Raw genomic sequence first — 17,648 nt, 5'->3', positions numbered from 1 at the left:
TAAAATTAGAGAGAAAAATGAAAGCGAAGACACTAACGTCCTTTGTTATTAAATCGTTCTTACAGACTGATTCTAAAAGTAACTTTAATACCAAGGGGCCGTATCTCCAGGGGGAGGGGGGCTATGAGGCTTGAACCCCTCAGAAATTTTGTCCACCTCGTAAAAACGTAACGAAAATGTATATAAACACATTTTCTAGTTTTGTGTGTACCCCCCTCCCCTCCCCCCAAGAAAAGGAAAGAAAAATACTCCCGCCCCCGAATACAAATCATGGATACGCCCTTGCTAAAGGTATTTTATTTTTAGTAAATCTTTCTTGTGCTGAACTAAAATTGCATTCTCCTTCCTCTTCTTCTTCTTCTTCTTCTACTTGTCTTCTTCTTATTTTTTAAATTGCAAATAAAATTTTTAAAACTTATTCAGTAAGTACTGAAAATGAATTAGGGTTACTTATTAGCTTCATTTAATATAGTATGGAATGAACTGTCTCAAGAAAAAGAAAAAAAAATTAATATATGTTAATTGAATCGTGTCAGTTCGATAAATTCCAGTAACGTTTACCCTATCTGTATAAATCAGAGATAAATGTCATGGAAGAATAGACGAAAACCGCCATCTGTTTAATTATTCTTACAGATAAGCTCAAAAGTAAGTAAGGGGTAAAATTAAGTAAGTAAAACGTAAGTAAAGGTTATAGAAAAGAAACAAGAAAGTATAGATAAAAGTATATAATGAATAAAGTCAAAGTCTGGTATAAACCTAGTAGATATAGGTAAAAGAATATAGGACAAACAATGCATAACAAGAATTTTTTATTCAGATGGTTAAGGGTGACGGAAAATACTAATAGGGAAAGCTAACGTCGTCCATCCATTCTTTTTATTACAAAATAGACAGCGTTGATTATTGATGTGCATGTGAATTTGCAAAATCGAGATCGCAAAAGCTGAAATCACAGTAAAGGCTATCAATTTATCTCAGAAATAGTAATATAACACAATCTTTTTCAGAAAAGTTTATACTTTATTAGCTTTGACTACAAAGCGTTTGTAGAAAGTAGACGCTTAAGGCAAATAGTCCCTGGAATTTAATAAGCTGTAAGGTTTTTGCAAATCTGTGGTTGTGATAAATTGTAATATGAACTCTTCCATGATCTGTAAAAGTCAAATTTCTAGGAAGAGGCATATGTAACACAAGGAACCGTAGTTTAATAAAGACTGGAATTATTTGTCACTATTTCAGGAAATCCAGTGCACAGTCTTAATATATCTCCAAATCATGTTTCTTTTCTTTCCCCACAAAAGGTTACAAACAGTTTACTAATAAAAGTGTTCCTTAAAAACAGAGATTGCCAAATATCGCTCGTGAAATTGTGCCGTAGAGAGAGCGTGTTCTTAGATAAATTCGTTACATCATTTTTAGAATAACATTCAGCAATTCCAAGCTTAAAAATAAAACTTGTAATTTTCTCATTTAAGATGTAATTGTGGATGGCTTTTTCTTTTACAGTTTATTGTTTATGTTTATATAAATTATGTTTTGAACCTCTAAAGTCTAAACACTATTTACAATCTTTGTTTGTAATTTAGAATACAGTTTTTAAATGTCATTATAAACGATTCCACAAATGCTGACCAACATATTTTGCCAGTCAACATTTGTGTTTTGAGCAAACATTAAACCATTACTAACAATTACTAGCGGCAAATAATAGGCAGAAACAGCCGATAAGCTGTGCACTAGGATTATTTATTGAGGATAAATGCCATAATCTGGAAAACAGATTTTTTTTCATAAGGTGTGATCCATCCCTTTACCCCTCTACTTCCCCCGAATATGGTACCAATAAGCCTGTTTTGAGAAGGATGTTTTCCCTATAACAAATTGTTGCAAGAAATCTATTTATAGGTTATAAAAAGTTCAAGAGTCGTCGTAATCTTGTTTCTTTTAGATTCATAAAAGCATTTTCGTGGCAACTTGGCAACATTGACAGCCAGTTTTATTCATTTTGCCTGGTAGTGGGTGTTGTATCTTCACTAATTAAATATAATCGCTGTCTGTTATTAATAACTGAATCAAACTAGTTAAATCTGCAAATAGTATTATAGCTTAGGAAGTGACCTTCTTTATTTTATTTGTGTAATTATTTGTTTCACAAGATCTCTTCAAGCTTGTGAATTTTGTTTCCCGTTTTGCCAGAAATGAGCCGCAAAAGAAGAAAAATTGATGGGCATTTTGGTTTGATTCCAAGAAAATCAGGTTTCATCATTTTGAAGCTGGGTTTTCTCAGAATCCAAAGAATAATATATGTTTGGATGAAGTAATTTTTACGACTGTTTTTTTTGCAAACGGTAACTTAAAACAGTACTTGTGCAATATAGCCCCTACCGCTCAAGTTATTCCTTCGTTGACGCATTATAGAACCAGTTTTTCTCGTTAGTTACTTTCAGCTTAATGTGAGACAAGAAAAAGAGAAGTGACAGAATAGATGGAAAATATATAATTTGGGATATATATTTGCACATTAAGGGGGGGGGGGGTAAAGTATCTTGACAGTGTGAAGTTAGAAAACAATTCTTACTTCATAATTTGCAGAATAATTGTACCTAACACATTAGGAATGTCGACCCGGCAAATATATGGCCCAAATTTGTTTCTAAAGTATTATATTTTTATCATACTTAGGTATACTTCATTGGGATTGAGCGTCAGAGAAACATATTAGAAGAATATTAGGTAGGGGGTATATCATACAAGTACCCTTAAAACTAATTAAATTTCTCCGGTGAAGCCTGATGAAAAGTTTCAGTGCTAAATTTTCTATCACATCAGACCTATTTATTGAATATGACGCATCACATTCTTAATTGATTTATTTGTTAGCAAAAGCTTTTATGGTCGTTGTTCCTCTTATCCACTAAAACCTCAATATTACTCTATTGCTTAATCTAACCCCATTGTTTGTCATTTTCAATTTTATGTCTTAATTTTTATTCCTGCCTTGGACGGAGGATAAGATAAGATAACGTGTATTTCAAGCCAAAATGTGGCCATGTACACAAATAACATACACAATTAACAAATTACAGCACTCGACACAATAATAATAAAAAATAAAAATAAAATATAAACTACGCTCTTCTTTTTGCAAAAAACTCATCAAGATATCTTCCCACTAGACAAATAAAGTGTGACGACGTACTTTTCAAGGCATCAGGAAGCAGCACTCCATCATTCCCAAATAAATTTTCCCTTACTCCCAAAAGACCTCGACAACGACTCAGACAATGCTCCATGAATATGAATCGACAAAAGTTAGCAAAATATAAAGCTTCTAAGACGCTGAAGTGAGAGATATCACTGAGAATATAACAATATTCAAAGATGCAGTTACGTAAAATCAAAGGCTTGCGCGAAATCCGAAGATATCAAATAATATACTTTATATACTTTTTGAGGGTAATATTGAATATATATACTTTTCCCAGACCCTAAGCTTTGAACTGAAATCCCAAGATCTTGTAAAAAATCCTTAAGGGTGGGTGGCTGGATTGAAATGAAATTTTACTGCAAGAGAATGAACAGTGACGTTTCGGACCTAATACTGCAAAGATAGCTTGAAAATAATGATAATTCGCAAGGAATTCTTGGATTTCTTTTTTCCATTATTTGTGTTAGAAGCAATTTAATCTGACACTAAATTACGAGTCACGTCAATTCCCGAAAATTTAGGGAGAAGCAAAATTTACTTTCCAAAATCTAGGGGGGGGGGCAAACTTGTTGATTTTTCAAATGCTCGCAATGAAAATATAAAGACATTTTTCCGTTAGCCCCCCCCCCAAAAAAAAGAAGAAGAAAAGTGTTTTTCAAAATCTAGGGGGCCTAGGGGTGTATGCTCCCTGCCACCCAGTCGCCGCCTTTCTACGTCACTAATAGTTGCCTTGCACCATAAAGTATAATACGATTTTTCATCAAAGATTAATTATTTACATTTTGAGTTTGGTCTAAGGTCGGTCGGAACAAATTGATACGTAGTCCCTTATGCCACAGAAAACGGTGTTATTATAATGGAAAATTTTGTAATTATAAAATATCTTTTTTAATTATGCTTTGCTGTTTTTCCAAGGTCATGCATTTCATATTAAGGTTTTTTTCCGTTTAACAATATATAGTATCCTGTTTCTCTACTTTCATAAACAAGTTATATGATATAGTTACTTATACAATAACGACTACGCGTTTCTATGAAGAGGTTTCTAATAAATTTCTTTTTCAGAATCAATCAGAAGATGTTAAAAGGGGAACTACTGGAGAAATTTGCTTCCATTGCCAACAAAGAACTTGGCACAATCACGTTGATGTCACTGTCTTGCTATCTTGGCATTGAAGAAGAAAGCAAGGGTCTAATTAAACTTTTAAATTTTTTCGATAAGGTAAAATATATTTGTTATTTTCTCTTTTTTATGTCACTGTTTCCAAAGATGTTTCTTACCTGTTTTGTATTTCACACGTGAACAGTATTGCAACTAGGGTTTGGGGGATGTGGAATTGATGTACTTTCCTCATGCTTAAACAACTTGCCTAGAAAACATACTGGATTCAATTTTTGACTTTCAAAACAATATAAGTGATGGTGGGAAGTGAGGCATATCAAAATACTTCAGCGATTATCTTCTTGGTTAGCTAATATAGAGATGACAATATATGATTTTTAACAAGGCTATATTTTTAAATGATACATTTAAATATTATATATATATATATATATATATATATATATATATATATATATATATATATATATATATATATATATATATATATATATATAGGAGAATGTAAAATTAATAAATCACAAGCAAGTATAAACATATCCAAGTCATGCGGTTAGACACATTATCAACTGAGTTTTTTTTATGGAACTTGGTAATTAATGGACAGTATGACTACGGTTTATTAATTTGATTGAAGCTTACAGGATATAGAATAGAAAGTGCCCAAATTTTGAGGCACTTTCTTTATTATCTTCTAGACTTATTGTTGACTAATTTAGTTTTTTGCGTATTTATATTGTGAAAAATCGACCCTCCAACATATGGTTCAAGTTTTATTTCCTAAAAAAAATAGGTAAACGGTAACATTGTAGGTAACAGTAGGTATTATTGAAAAGAGTAGGTAAAAGGCTCCAAAAAGAAGGGGTATAACTGTATGCATAACCATCATTATGCTAATATTTTTATGATTCTTATACTAACGTTATAATATATAATTGTATTATAGTTTTATAACCACATGCACTGGTTAGCTCGGTGGCTATAAGAGAGTTGCACATTTTGCACCTTTTTTGAACTGGTATCATGCACATATTATTATTAAGTGCAATCATAGAAGCAAAGTGGCCTGCCTTTTCCTTATTTTCTTGAGAACCACAATTTCTTTACTTTATGTTATCGCTTTTACCTAGCGAAATTATTACTTCGGTAAAAATCAGCAAAGCTGTATCAAAAGCAGTAAAATTGTGGGATTTTTGCTTTGGTTTTACAATCTCAAAAAGGCCCAAAACTGAGTAAGGAGCAGCATTAAAACTTAAAACGAACATAAATTACTACGTATATGAAGGGGTTTGCCCCGTCGACAATACCTCGCTCTTTACGCTAAAGTTCTGATTTTGTTCCGATTCTTAAAACCTTAGGGAGCCTTTGAGTACCTTAGGGGGTTGCAATAACAAAAATTTCCAGCATTGTTTGACGTGCATTTTCTCTCTCGTGCAAAATTTCAAAAAGCAGATTAAAACTATGTTTGTGCACATTGCTAAGGTATTCTCAATCGGAATTGTTGGCAAACAAAGAGCTTTCGTAATTCGGAAAAAACCCAAGTGAGTCAAGGCTGCTGATCAAATATCACGAACAAACCATAATTTTGGTCTTTTTCTTTTTACTAGAAACACTGTGTCAAATTCAATGTGAGAACAAAGGTGAAAAAAAGAAATTAAATATATTTTTCAAATTTATTGTTCGAAATTCTTCTCCTTCACTTGTCTAAGTGAATATGCGTTTGTGCCAAGTGTTAAAAATCAATTATTGTCTCCTGGAATTTAGAACACTTTTGTTTTCTGTAAAACTTCTGTCAGATTTCACTAGTATTACTAGATAAGTTCAAAACCTCAAAAACTATCAAAAGTCAAATCGACAAGTCAAATCCGCAGATAAACAGACCAATTGGATTACCTATAAGAAAAAACATCTGGGAAAAAGTACTTGAAATATAGCTTGGTTCGGAGTTGCGCATCTATGTAAACCGTCACTCTTAGGGGATTAACCCTTCTGGGCTGCCCGTTGGTTCCTCTAAACGAAGGTTCAATAGGACGATAAAGCCAGTTATTAAAACTATCTGAATTTCTATTTGTATATTCAGTAACCGTGGTGTGTCTAGGGTCGTGTAATGTGTTAAGAGAAAATCCTCAACATATACATACAGAGGGCTGAGGTCTTATGGGTACACCCCCTGAGGTTTGATGATTTTTATGATTAGCTCCCTAATTTTATATGATTTGTTGACAATTCATTTTTTTAGAATTTAATTATCTGATGAATTTCTCCCAATAGCTCCAAGATGAAATCCCTCATACGTAGCTCATAGTGCTGCAAAACTACGTAAATATCTGTATTTCTATTTTTTCTGTTTGAAGCATAACTCTTAATTTTCGGCTAACATTAATTTATCTCTGTAATAATTTACTTTTTAGAAATATTCAATATAAAAAAAAATTCTATTATAATTTTCTATTACAATTAACTTTTTTCAGAAACCACGTTTTTACCTAACTGTTTAAACGTCATAACACTAACAGTGCTTACAGGAACACTATACTATTTCAAAAGCATTCAAATATTACCATTTTGCGGTACGTTGATATTCGATTATCTATTCCTGAGACCCTACCAAGGCTGCCCATACCCCTTTTTGTCGGCAAGGCATATACCCAAGATTTTATTTTGGAGTTTCGGTTGAAAGTTATGCTGGGAACTAATATAAGGAATGGGTTAATTCTTTCCCACAAAAACGTAAAGAAGGCATAGGACCATATTAGGAAATTTGTTAAACTTCTTGAGCCTTCAAAAGGTCAAGAACCCTTAAATAAATTTTCTTTTTATTGCTCTATTTTTCAAAACACAATGGCTTGCCAATTAATATTATTCCCTGCCCAACAACAGATTTGGATTGAGAACGGTTGAAGCTTGGCAGTTGATTTCACAAAAAACCACACAAAATAAAAGTCAAGTGATCCTTGAATATTCTTCAGAAGGAGTTTTAGGACTTGAAAATTCACAGAAATGACAAATTTGATGCTAGAACTAATTTAAAGCTAATAACCGGTTCGCCTGAATTGGGAATAAATCAAGATAAATGTCAGATCGCGATTGAATAGTAATCAAATTGTGTCCGTTGCTATAGCTGTTTAGAAGAAACGTCACTCTAAATTTCGCCGAAGGAAGAGAGACCAAGAGCCAAATATTGCTTTCCAAATAAGAGCCAAATAAGATAAAAAGCTCTGTTCTTGTTATATTTTTGAAATTTCCCGTCCCTCTCTTTTTTGGCAAACACTCATGATTGTGTAATGTTAGGGATGTCATATTGCATCCCGTCCAAGATGCGTCCATTGCGTCATATTGCGTCATAGATGTGTCATATTGCGTCCCGGCCAAGATGAATAATGACCCTCCTCAATGGTTGTTTGAATTTCTTAAGCCTATTTGATTCTGTCCTATGTCAAGCAAAACTTGATGAAGAGGTACAATCTTTTCTAGGAAGCTTACCCCCTTCTATTACCAAACCTTTTTTTTTTATCCTACAACAATAATTTTTTTTTTTTAATTAATCTCTTATATTTTTAGGATTTTAGCGGGTATGTTAACTTCAAGAACTACATCTTGGGATATTTGGATATTATAAGGAACTGTATGTCAGAAGAAAATTTACCTGTGTTATACATGGTATGTAAATTTTGCTTTGCAGTCACACTTAATATCTTTAAGACTATCTTTCTCTTAAGGAAAGTTAATTTTTGTCTTGGGATGCCCAAGATCTGTTTGGTAACACCTGAGTGCTGCATTTACTTGGTTCTTTTTGTTTTTGTTTTTGCATAAAAACTAGTAACGCTGCCTCTACGAAAAAGTCATCGCAGCGTTAAGTCTCCCGAAGCAAACCCTTGGGTTGACAGTCCTCCTCAATTCTACTCTGTTTAGAGTTTCTGCTTTGGCTGTTTCATATAAAATTATATACCATTTTGTGACTTATTACATTTTATTATAGTTTGATTTCATTCTAATCTGGGGTGTCTTGTTTAACTACTCTAGTTTAAGAGCTATATTTGACGGTAAACATATCTTTCAGGATACTTCGGCTAAGTAGACGTGTTCAGTTATTACTCTACCTCCCCTGTATCAAGTCACTACTTTCAAATTTTTCTCTCTCCGAATTCTGCAAAGTATTGGCTCAATAATTAGGCTGAAGACCCCCTCCCCCCACCCGTTTTGTTACACGATCCATTCGGCAGGAAAAAGAGTCAATAAATCCATTCAGAGTAGAGAAAAGAAGATCCCGAACACAAAAAGCAAATTGTGAGTTGGAAGATCAGGGAACATTTGAAAACATGAAATAGAAAAGACAATGATAAAAATTTAACGTACTTTTCAGCAAAACTAAGAAGTAGAAGATGAATGATAATTAAAGTTTGGTCAAGTCAATAATTGGGACAAAGCCCCCCCCCCCTCCTCTTTCCTTGTGAAGTGAATGCTCCAGTCGTAGAGAAAGTAGGTGAATCCAGCTGGAGTAAATACATCTAGATGAAGAATGAAAAAAAGCAAAATTGTGATTTGGGGGGCGAATATACACTTGAAACAGGAAAAAAAATTGTTGATGAATATTGGATATGCATCAAACAGTTCGTGGTAATGAATTATGAGTAAGGAGCAACCCGGCTCAATAGTAACCAAAACTCTAAAAAACGGAATTTTGATGCTAATAGATACATGAAAAGAATTGGATTTTTGTGCTGATTTAAAATATATAAGTTTCTTCAATTTAGTCCTACCCATCAAAAGCTACGAGCCTGAGACAATTTGCCTAATTTTCGAAAAAGGGGGAAAATACCCCTTAAAAGTCATAGAATCTTAATGAAAATCACACCATCAAATTCAGCATATCAGAGAATCCTTTGGTAGAGGTTTCAAGCTCCTATCTGCAAAAATGTGGAATTTTTTATTTTTTGCCAGAAGGAAGATCACGGATGCGTGTTTTTTTTTTTTTTTTTTTTTTTTTTTTTTTTTTTTTTTTTTTTTTTCAGGGCTGATCGTATCGACCCAGTCTTCCTAGAACATTGCGAAAGGGCTCACTCAAACGGAAATTAAAAGTTCTAGAGCCCTTTTTAAGTGTAAAAAAATGGAGGGCAACTAGGCCCCCTCCCACGCTCGTTTTTTCCCAAAGTCATTCGATCAAAATTTTGTTCAGCATAGTCGAAAAATCTAATAGCTATGTCTTTGAGGATGGTTTAATCCCCCCATACCCGGGGGAAGGGCTGCAAGTTATGAACTTTGGCCATTTTTTAACATATAGTATTGGTTATTGGGAAGTACACATACAGTTTCAGGGTTTTTCCATGTGGGGGGGGGGGTTGGAGGAGGGGGTTACGTGGGAAGATCCTTCAACAAAGTCATTCGATCAAAATTTTGTTCAGCATAGTCGAAAAATCTAATAGCTACGTCTTTGAGGATGATTTAGTCCCCCCAGTACCCGGGGAAGGGCTGCAAGTTACGAACTTTGCCCATTGTTTACATATAGTATTGGTTATTGGGAATTGTACAGACAGTTTCAGGGGTTTTTCTTGTGTGTGGGGGGGGTCGGGGGTTACGTGGGAAGATCTTTCCATGGAGGAATTTTCCGTGGGGGAAGAGAATTTTCCATGAAGGAGGTGCTGGATATCCCAGCATTATTTAAAAGACAGTCAGAAATTAAACAAAAAAACGAGTTTTTTCAACTGGAAGTAAGGAGCAACATTAAAACCTAAAACGAACGGACATTATTACGCATATCAGGAGGCTCGCCCTCTCGTCAACACCTAGCTCTTTACACTAAAGTTTTTTTAGTACTTTCAAAAGAGTGATTTATTCTAATTAAACGGCCTTTGTGATTCAGGAGTCATTCCGATTTGCTACGTAATTTATCTGATCTCATACCACTTATTACAAAATTTGAATTATTCAATTCTTATTTACCAATATTATCCTACGAAATTTTCTCTCTAAAAAAGGAAAATTATTTTTATTATGTATAAAAAAGGATTCTTATTTACCAAGCTCTTTTTCATCAAGACTATTTCCCTCAGAACTTGAACATTACATCTCAGCTTGATCGCTAAACTTAGATATCAGAAAGATTAAAGACCCATAATTGAAACTCAATAGCCCAAATTCTTTTGTAACAGAAATCTTTTCGATTTTATTTGAAACCCATGTCACGCTAAATGTCATGCGAAAACTGAGGCTCATGCAAAAAACAAACCATTTGGAGCGTCGATTAGCATACATGTATTTCTTATCACATTGAATTGAACTCGGGAAAAGACTATGCCCTAAAAACATGTTTTCTGATTTTTCACAATATAGGGAAAAATCTCTGACCTCCCCTCTCCAACCTAAGGATTGGACTTGTTTGTATCTTTGCCTTACGAATACCTTGGTGCATACGTGGATTAAGGTCAATAATTTGTTTTTTCATATGTTTTACTTTTCGTGCAATTCCAAAATTAGAAACAATTAGGACTCGTTTCAACAAGTATGAGGATTTATATTTGCATACCATAGCTTTAAGTTAAACTTTGCAACTTCAAATAGTGGGTGTATAAGTAAGTCAAAGTTTTATGAATGTCAATGCTTTGTGCTGGAAATAAAACGAAGTCTTTTAATAAAGCATGCTTGTTGTCTTAGAATTTCTTCTGATTCGTATTTTTCGTGTTATTTTATGTTCTCCCATCAGCCTAATTAGGTCACAGGGCATTTATTTGCTGTATTTTGCATGGTTCTATGTTTATAGATTGGACTGAGAAATGTAATTTTTCGATGCATTAAATGCAATAAGTTGCATAGACCATTGTTTCTGGAAGTTTTGCTGTTATAGGGTGAATCTTACTATCTAAAATGATTTTTATCTCGTAAATTATTAGTTTTGGTTCGTACAATTGTATATACGTGAGTAATATCCAAGATTTAGTTGCTAAATAAGAGATTTCTGGTTGCTTTATGAAATAATTTATTGGGATAAAAAAATGAACTTTTATCAAGCAACTAGAAATTTTTTTATGCAACAGTGACAGTCGATAGACTTATTAATTTATAATTGGAAGTGACTTAATTTTCCCATGGTGTGCTTGCTGGTCCGAAGGTGTACTGCGTGAATACAGACAATACTATTTTTTGGGAGGGGGGCTCTGTGCTTTTTTTCAAAGCTACCAGCAAAGCCAAGAAAATTTTTTATATATCTGTTGTTATTACCATTGACTCCGTAAGCTGTAAGTCTTTTCGAACAGTTCGTGGTAACGAACTGTAAGTAAGGAGTGACACGGCTCAATAGTAACCGAAACTCTAAAAAACGGAATTTGGATACCAATAGATACATCAAAAGAATAGGATTTTTATGCGGATTTCAAGTCAGGGGCTGTCCCCTCCTCAACGCCTCGCTCTTTACGCTAGAGTTTGACTCTTTCTCAGAACTCTTTTTTTCAAAACAATAAAAACTTTAGCGTAAAGAGCGAGGCGTTGAGGAGGGGACAGCCCCTTTCATATACGGAATAATTTCTGTTCGTTTTCAGTTTTAATGTTGCTCCTTACTTTCAGTTAAAAAAACTTGTTTTTTTTTATTTAATCACATAAAATACTGTGTTTCGAGGTGTGCTTCTCTATTACGGATTTGTTCTCACCACTCTTGTTAGATGTATGGTGGCATTTCACCTGCTCGTGTATTACAATGCTTTTTTGTATATTGTATTATAGCAAATCTTTGCAACAGTTCTGTAAATTGTTGTTAAGATTTTAATCTAAATGAAAACCACAGCCATAGAAGAGACAATGTCGTATGAATATAAGAGTAATTGAAAGTATCCATATATACAATTCACGAGAACTGCCTATCGTAGCTTTTTTTTTCTGTGTGAACGTGCAGTAATAATATCTTTGAGATGAAAGTATTGATGCTCTAAAAATGTTGACTTTTTATTATGAAAAGTTAATGTCTTACGGTTTAGTTTCCATGTGAAAAAGCATATGTTTTTCTTAACCTTTATTGTCAAATTTACGCTTAAACAAAGCATTTTTCTTTCAGATTATAAAGCAATACAATGCAACTACGCTATTAACCAAAGAACTTGACGTTAATCTGCTCTCCTATGGTGAGTTGTATTTGCTAATATTTTGCACTAGTAATCAAATTTATATTGCTATTTGGTCATTCCCCAGACCACTAAGTGTATTAGATATATGAATGGTTTTGTTGGAGAGGAAAAATCCGGTTGTGGACTTTCTATTAAGGATGAATAGCGAAGAAAAATCAAGATGTAAACATGTTTTCCCCCCTGGCTCCATCTTAGGTCTGTTCACACTGGGATTTTCAACGATTTTCCTTTTGGTTGATATAGTAGTATGACGGAGACCCTTAAGGTCCAAACCGGCGGTGCTGATCTCCGTTTCGTGGCCCTTCAGCCAGGAAGTGCAACGGGGGGCTGGGGGCCAGCCATCCTGTGCTTTCGCACACCCTTCCTGCTTACCATCCCCAGATTTTTCCAAGTACCCATTTAAAGCTTGGTTGGCTCTGACTGAGCTTACAGAGTCACGCCACTGACCCCCGTCCCAAAGCAGATAACTGACTACGCCAGGGATCGAACCCATGCTTCTTGGACAAAGAATTCTCAAACCAGCGTACCAACCACTTAGCCAGGACGGGCCGATATAAAATTTTGGTTGATATACAATTTTTAAATTCTCCTCATTGGGTAAAGTTTCTCCTTGCTGCCACACTGAACAGAGAAAAGAACCTTTGCGAAAACTTTTCCTGTCTACACGAAAAGTGGAACCGAACAATTATGCCACCCAATTTATTTGCATGATATAGTCGAGTTTTGCAACAATTAACATGATTCTAAAACCCTTTGCTATTGAAAATATATAGGCTAGTGGATATATGTCAAAATTAAGTAAGAAAAGTGATATTTTTCAAATCAGAAGAAAAATATTTTTCTTTCATTCAATCAGCATTTTTTTTTTTTACCAAGTTTACTGCCAATCAATGGCAGTTTTTTTCTTTTGCGGTACCAATCAAGAAAGTTACTCTTTCTAGCGCTCCATTTTGCTATATATATTTTTTCGCTCGATTTCTGCTGACTTTTCTCACACGTTCTTTATTTTTAAACTCGGCGCCCGCTAAGAGTCAAAACTGAATAGTTACTTCCAACGTCTTTTGTATTGAAAATTGAGTTCCCAGGTTTTCTTTATTTTTCAAGATGTATATGGCTGTATAACTTTCAACTTAACAAGTTTGTTTCTGGCATTGATTATACCGAGGAAGTAAAGAGTCATTCTTATTTTACTGTTTTATATGAGAATAATCTTAACAAGGTAGTTTAGTCAGGGGTAGAAAAACTTGAGAAAACACGTTTGAAAAGTTGCGTCGAAGTTTTGTTTCTGGTTAAATAAAAAGACCACTACAATCCAGATATAATATATATATATATATATATATATATATATATATATATATATATATATATATATACGTATTATCTTGTCAAGATTAATTTTATTAGAGTAAAATTAAATATGAACAACTTCCAGATAGAAGTACTAAAACCAAAGCAATAATCTTTATCGTAAAAATCTTTTGATTCCAGCAGTGACTTATACCTGATTCCCTCCTCTCCCTTTCCCTCTGTGTACGGGCCTACCAACCTAGCATTAGCATTATTAAAGTATGTCCCTTCTTTTTTCATGTCCCTTCGAGCTGCAGGTACCCTAAAAAAAATACTGCGGCTCCTTTATATTGGCTTATATGTTAGAAGATAGTAGCTGGATTTTTGCGACGGAAGTAGGTTCAGTTCGGGTTTTCAATTACTCAAAAAAAAGAAACACCAGTCGGATCTGTGAGTAATTCAACAGACTAAAGGAAAAATCACTATGAATGCAAACACATTGATGTTACGCCTTCATTTGGCTTTCCTCTCATTAAACTGAACTTTCAGCTTCTGTGGACAATTTACGAATACAATATTAGTTTACGCTTTCTAGTCATTTCATTTGACTTCTGAACTGAAAAACTACATGTTTGAACCCCCCCCCCCCAAAAAAAAACGAACAACAAAAGACTATAGGGTGCAAGAAAATGAAGAATAGTTACTAAGAATCCCTATAGGATAAACATCACTAGGGTCGCTAAATCTAGTGATTATGCGTTAGTGTTTCAGCTTGGTTCTAATGCATGCGGAAAGATCATTTTTGCACCCAAATATTTGGGTTCTGAATATATTAACACTTTTACCTCTAAACTTAGTTGGGATATGGAGTTTTGGATGGTCAGAGCAATTCGGCTATACTACTACTATTACCGCTACTACAAGAAACTCATTGCGGCACTTAACCACCTGAGGCAAACACTGCTACGCATGCTCCTCCTCGACCCCAATCTGTTCAAAACTCGCGCAGATGAATTTTTAATTTCATTTGATTCTTTTCTTAAGATCTTTTCCCATTCCGTTCGGGTGCTACCTGCTTCTCGTTAGACCTAGAAATTTAACATTCAGTTCCGTTGAAGTTCTGTATTATTTACGTTCTGTTATTCGTCAACAATGTCACGCCTAAACCCTTGTCTAATATTTCTTTTACAATTGCAGAAACATTCAGGACTTCAGTTATTAAAAAGCCAGAATTAGCCAAATACCTTGAAATCGTGTGCTCTTCAAACAACAATTCACACGAAATGCAACAGTTAGTATCAGATTTGAGACTGCCACTATCGAACTGCCACTTATCGGAAAACCAGTGAGTCTAATACAGCTATGCGATAAGAGCCGAGTGATTGTACAGCTGGTACCAGAACTTAAGTCGTCATTCCCCCAAGAACATTTATGTGCTGATGCTGCTTACAACTCAAAGTTTGTGTTATATTGTGATATAAATTTTCAAAGACATACCGATTGATAACTATTGGACTTCTCTCTGACGCCATGGTTTGTACTAAGTGCCAAGTGAAAGTGAAACCGATTGACTCCACTAAACAATTTTTGAAATGGAGGCAACTCAGACGGGGTTGATCTACATGCATGTATTTCTTACACTTGAGGTGCAATTAAACTGATCGAAGATTGGAATAAAAAAAATAAAAAAATGCAAAAGATGTATGCTTCATGATCCAACACTATTCATTTGAAAACCATCAATAAAATAAATCGGGCCACATGAAAAAAATATGAAGAAGCTTTGATTTGCAGGGTGGCTTAGATTAAGAATCACAAACAAATACCGTAAAATTCCTACTTTTAGGCTTCACGCCGATAAGAAAAAAAATCTTCGAAATTCGCAAAGGGAGGCAACGAGGAAATGGTTAATAGACTTCCTGAACCAAACCAAAACGGTCCAATCCCAAAATAACAACCGATTAGGATTATGGAAAATAGAAGTCCAAAAATCTCCTAGCAATTTTCTAAAACAAAAGCTTAAGAAAAGAGCCAAATTTTGAAGCATATACCCCCTCGTAGAATTTTTTTTTTGCAATAGCCTGATTTTACTCTATTAATGTTTTGCTCAATTTTCGTATGTATTTGTATTTTTCACCCTTAAAAAGGGACAAGGCCCCCTGGCCCTCCTCCAAATGGCTTCTTTTGCTAGTGCACGGTTCAAAATAGAGAAATGTCGACTTAGAGTACCTGCAGAGACGCTATACTTTCTACGTATTTATTGTAGTGTGTGTAATAAGAAAAAAAAGCATGCAATTAATAGCTATACTATCTTTCAATATTCTTCTGTACTATATTTATTGATCTCGTGTTATTTAAGCTGTGCGCTATTCAATTGCTCTTAATAGTAGGAAAAATAGTCATGATTTACAAAATTTATCAAAAAGGGAAATACAAATCTGGTCTGTAATTATTGAAATCTGCAAATGAAAGTAGAATGTCTTTTTCCTCTCTATTTCCACTCAATATGTAGAAGTAAGCTCAAATTGCATCCAATGCTTCTTAGCATTTCTTAACAGCTCAAATATTTCTTAACATTTTATTTTTTTTGCTACCTCTACTTCTCAATCCCCCTCCCTCTCAGTCACATGATTATTTTTCTTGCATCAAAGAGCATGAATCTGTTTTCTCCATGGAAATATTGAAATACTGTAAAAAGCTTATGATTGTGAATAAGAACCATGATTGTTGTGTTGTTTGAATTTTATGGATTTTCTTATGGTTTAGTTTTTATTGTCTTGTAAATAAACATATATTTTTCTATTACGTAATTATTTTGCTTTGCGTGTAGTCAAAAAGTGAACTTTAAATTGGAAATATAATGCAGATTTTTCAAAAATGGCTGGAATTCGAAACGTAGTATTCCTAGTGAGCCAGAAAAAGGTTTTGGATAATTATAATATTACAAGATGAGTAGATAATACCGTCAAAGGGGCTACCTTGGGAAACATTTCAAAGTCCTCTCAGAGCAATTCTTTGCATTTGAAAACTCACATGTGTAACCTGTTAGGACATGTTAGGAATATTCCTTTGCGGTGGTGTGTGACTTTCTTGAAAGATAGAACACAAAAATAAACTTGAAAAAAAAAATTGTTTCGCCTAAAACTTTTTTCCAATTAGTTAGGATTCGTAATACATTTGTTTAGGTCAGTCGCTAGACTTTAAATGCATTTGTTCATTCAGGACCAAAACACAACAAGATTCTGGATGCTGAAAAATAGGGCCTTAAATTTCGTCTCTCCAATTATCTTGAAAATCACATTCATAAGAATGTGGGCCAGACCCCTATGCCAAATAAACAAGTTTGAAACTAATTTTAACTGTGTCGATTCCTGACGCCTGAGAAATATGACCCAATTTTTTCCGCCTCTGACAGACTTGTAACTTACAAGATATGTAGATAGGGCCAGGTATATCTTAATGAAGACAAAACCTTTATAAAATTGTTGTATCTCACATGAGACGCCTGAGATTGGGCCAACAATTTTTTTTTTCCAGATTGGCTTAAACTTACAGCACATTTAGACGGAGGCAAGGGAACTTGAATGAAGACAAAAAAAATGTGTGTATTGATTCGGGACCTCCCAACATTGTCCTAAGTTGTTTGTCTTCGATCAACTAGCATCTAACTAGGCATGTTTACTGGACCATGTAGACACTTCAGTTAAACGTTCAGGGCCAGCGGAACCTCAAATACGACACAAATTAAGAGAAAAAAAAATGTGTGTATTGATTCGTGAGGTTCTATTTTCTTTTTTGAAAGTAATAATTCAGAGCTCTTTTTAATAAATTACCTTGACATAAGGTATTTGAACAAACAAACACTAAACAAACTCCAATGACTTGAAATTTCTGGCACTGTGAGCCATTGTAG

At 34.2% G+C, this 17,648-nt stretch overlaps 1 protein-coding gene across 1 annotated transcript in view; it reads left to right on the top strand.

Annotated features, from left to right (window-relative positions):
* The window catches only part of LOC148945345 (lysophosphatidylcholine acyltransferase-like), an 89,774-nt gene extending 73,234 nt beyond the window's left edge, over nucleotides 1–16,540 (top strand). The window contains exons 8-11 of the mRNA XM_089098773.1: nucleotides 4,277–4,433; nucleotides 7,896–7,994; nucleotides 12,376–12,442; nucleotides 14,933–16,540. Of these exons, the coding sequence (XP_088954899.1) occupies nucleotides 4,277–4,433; nucleotides 7,896–7,994; nucleotides 12,376–12,442; nucleotides 14,933–15,084 (475 nt within the window). The 3' untranslated portion in view covers nucleotides 15,085–16,540. The remainder of the gene's footprint in view (nucleotides 1–4,276; nucleotides 4,434–7,895; nucleotides 7,995–12,375; nucleotides 12,443–14,932) is intronic.
* Nucleotides 16,541–17,648: the final 1,108 nt, after the last annotated feature.

The sequence above is a fragment of the Artemia sp. Qi Xiang Cuo genome, chromosome 13, assembly GCF_049724085.1.
Source record: "Artemia sp. Qi Xiang Cuo chromosome 13, ASM4972408v1, whole genome shotgun sequence".
NCBI classification, from domain to species: Eukaryota; Metazoa; Arthropoda; class Branchiopoda; order Anostraca; family Artemiidae; genus Artemia; species Artemia sp. Qi Xiang Cuo.
This window is presented reverse-complemented; position numbering and strand designations above follow the sequence as displayed.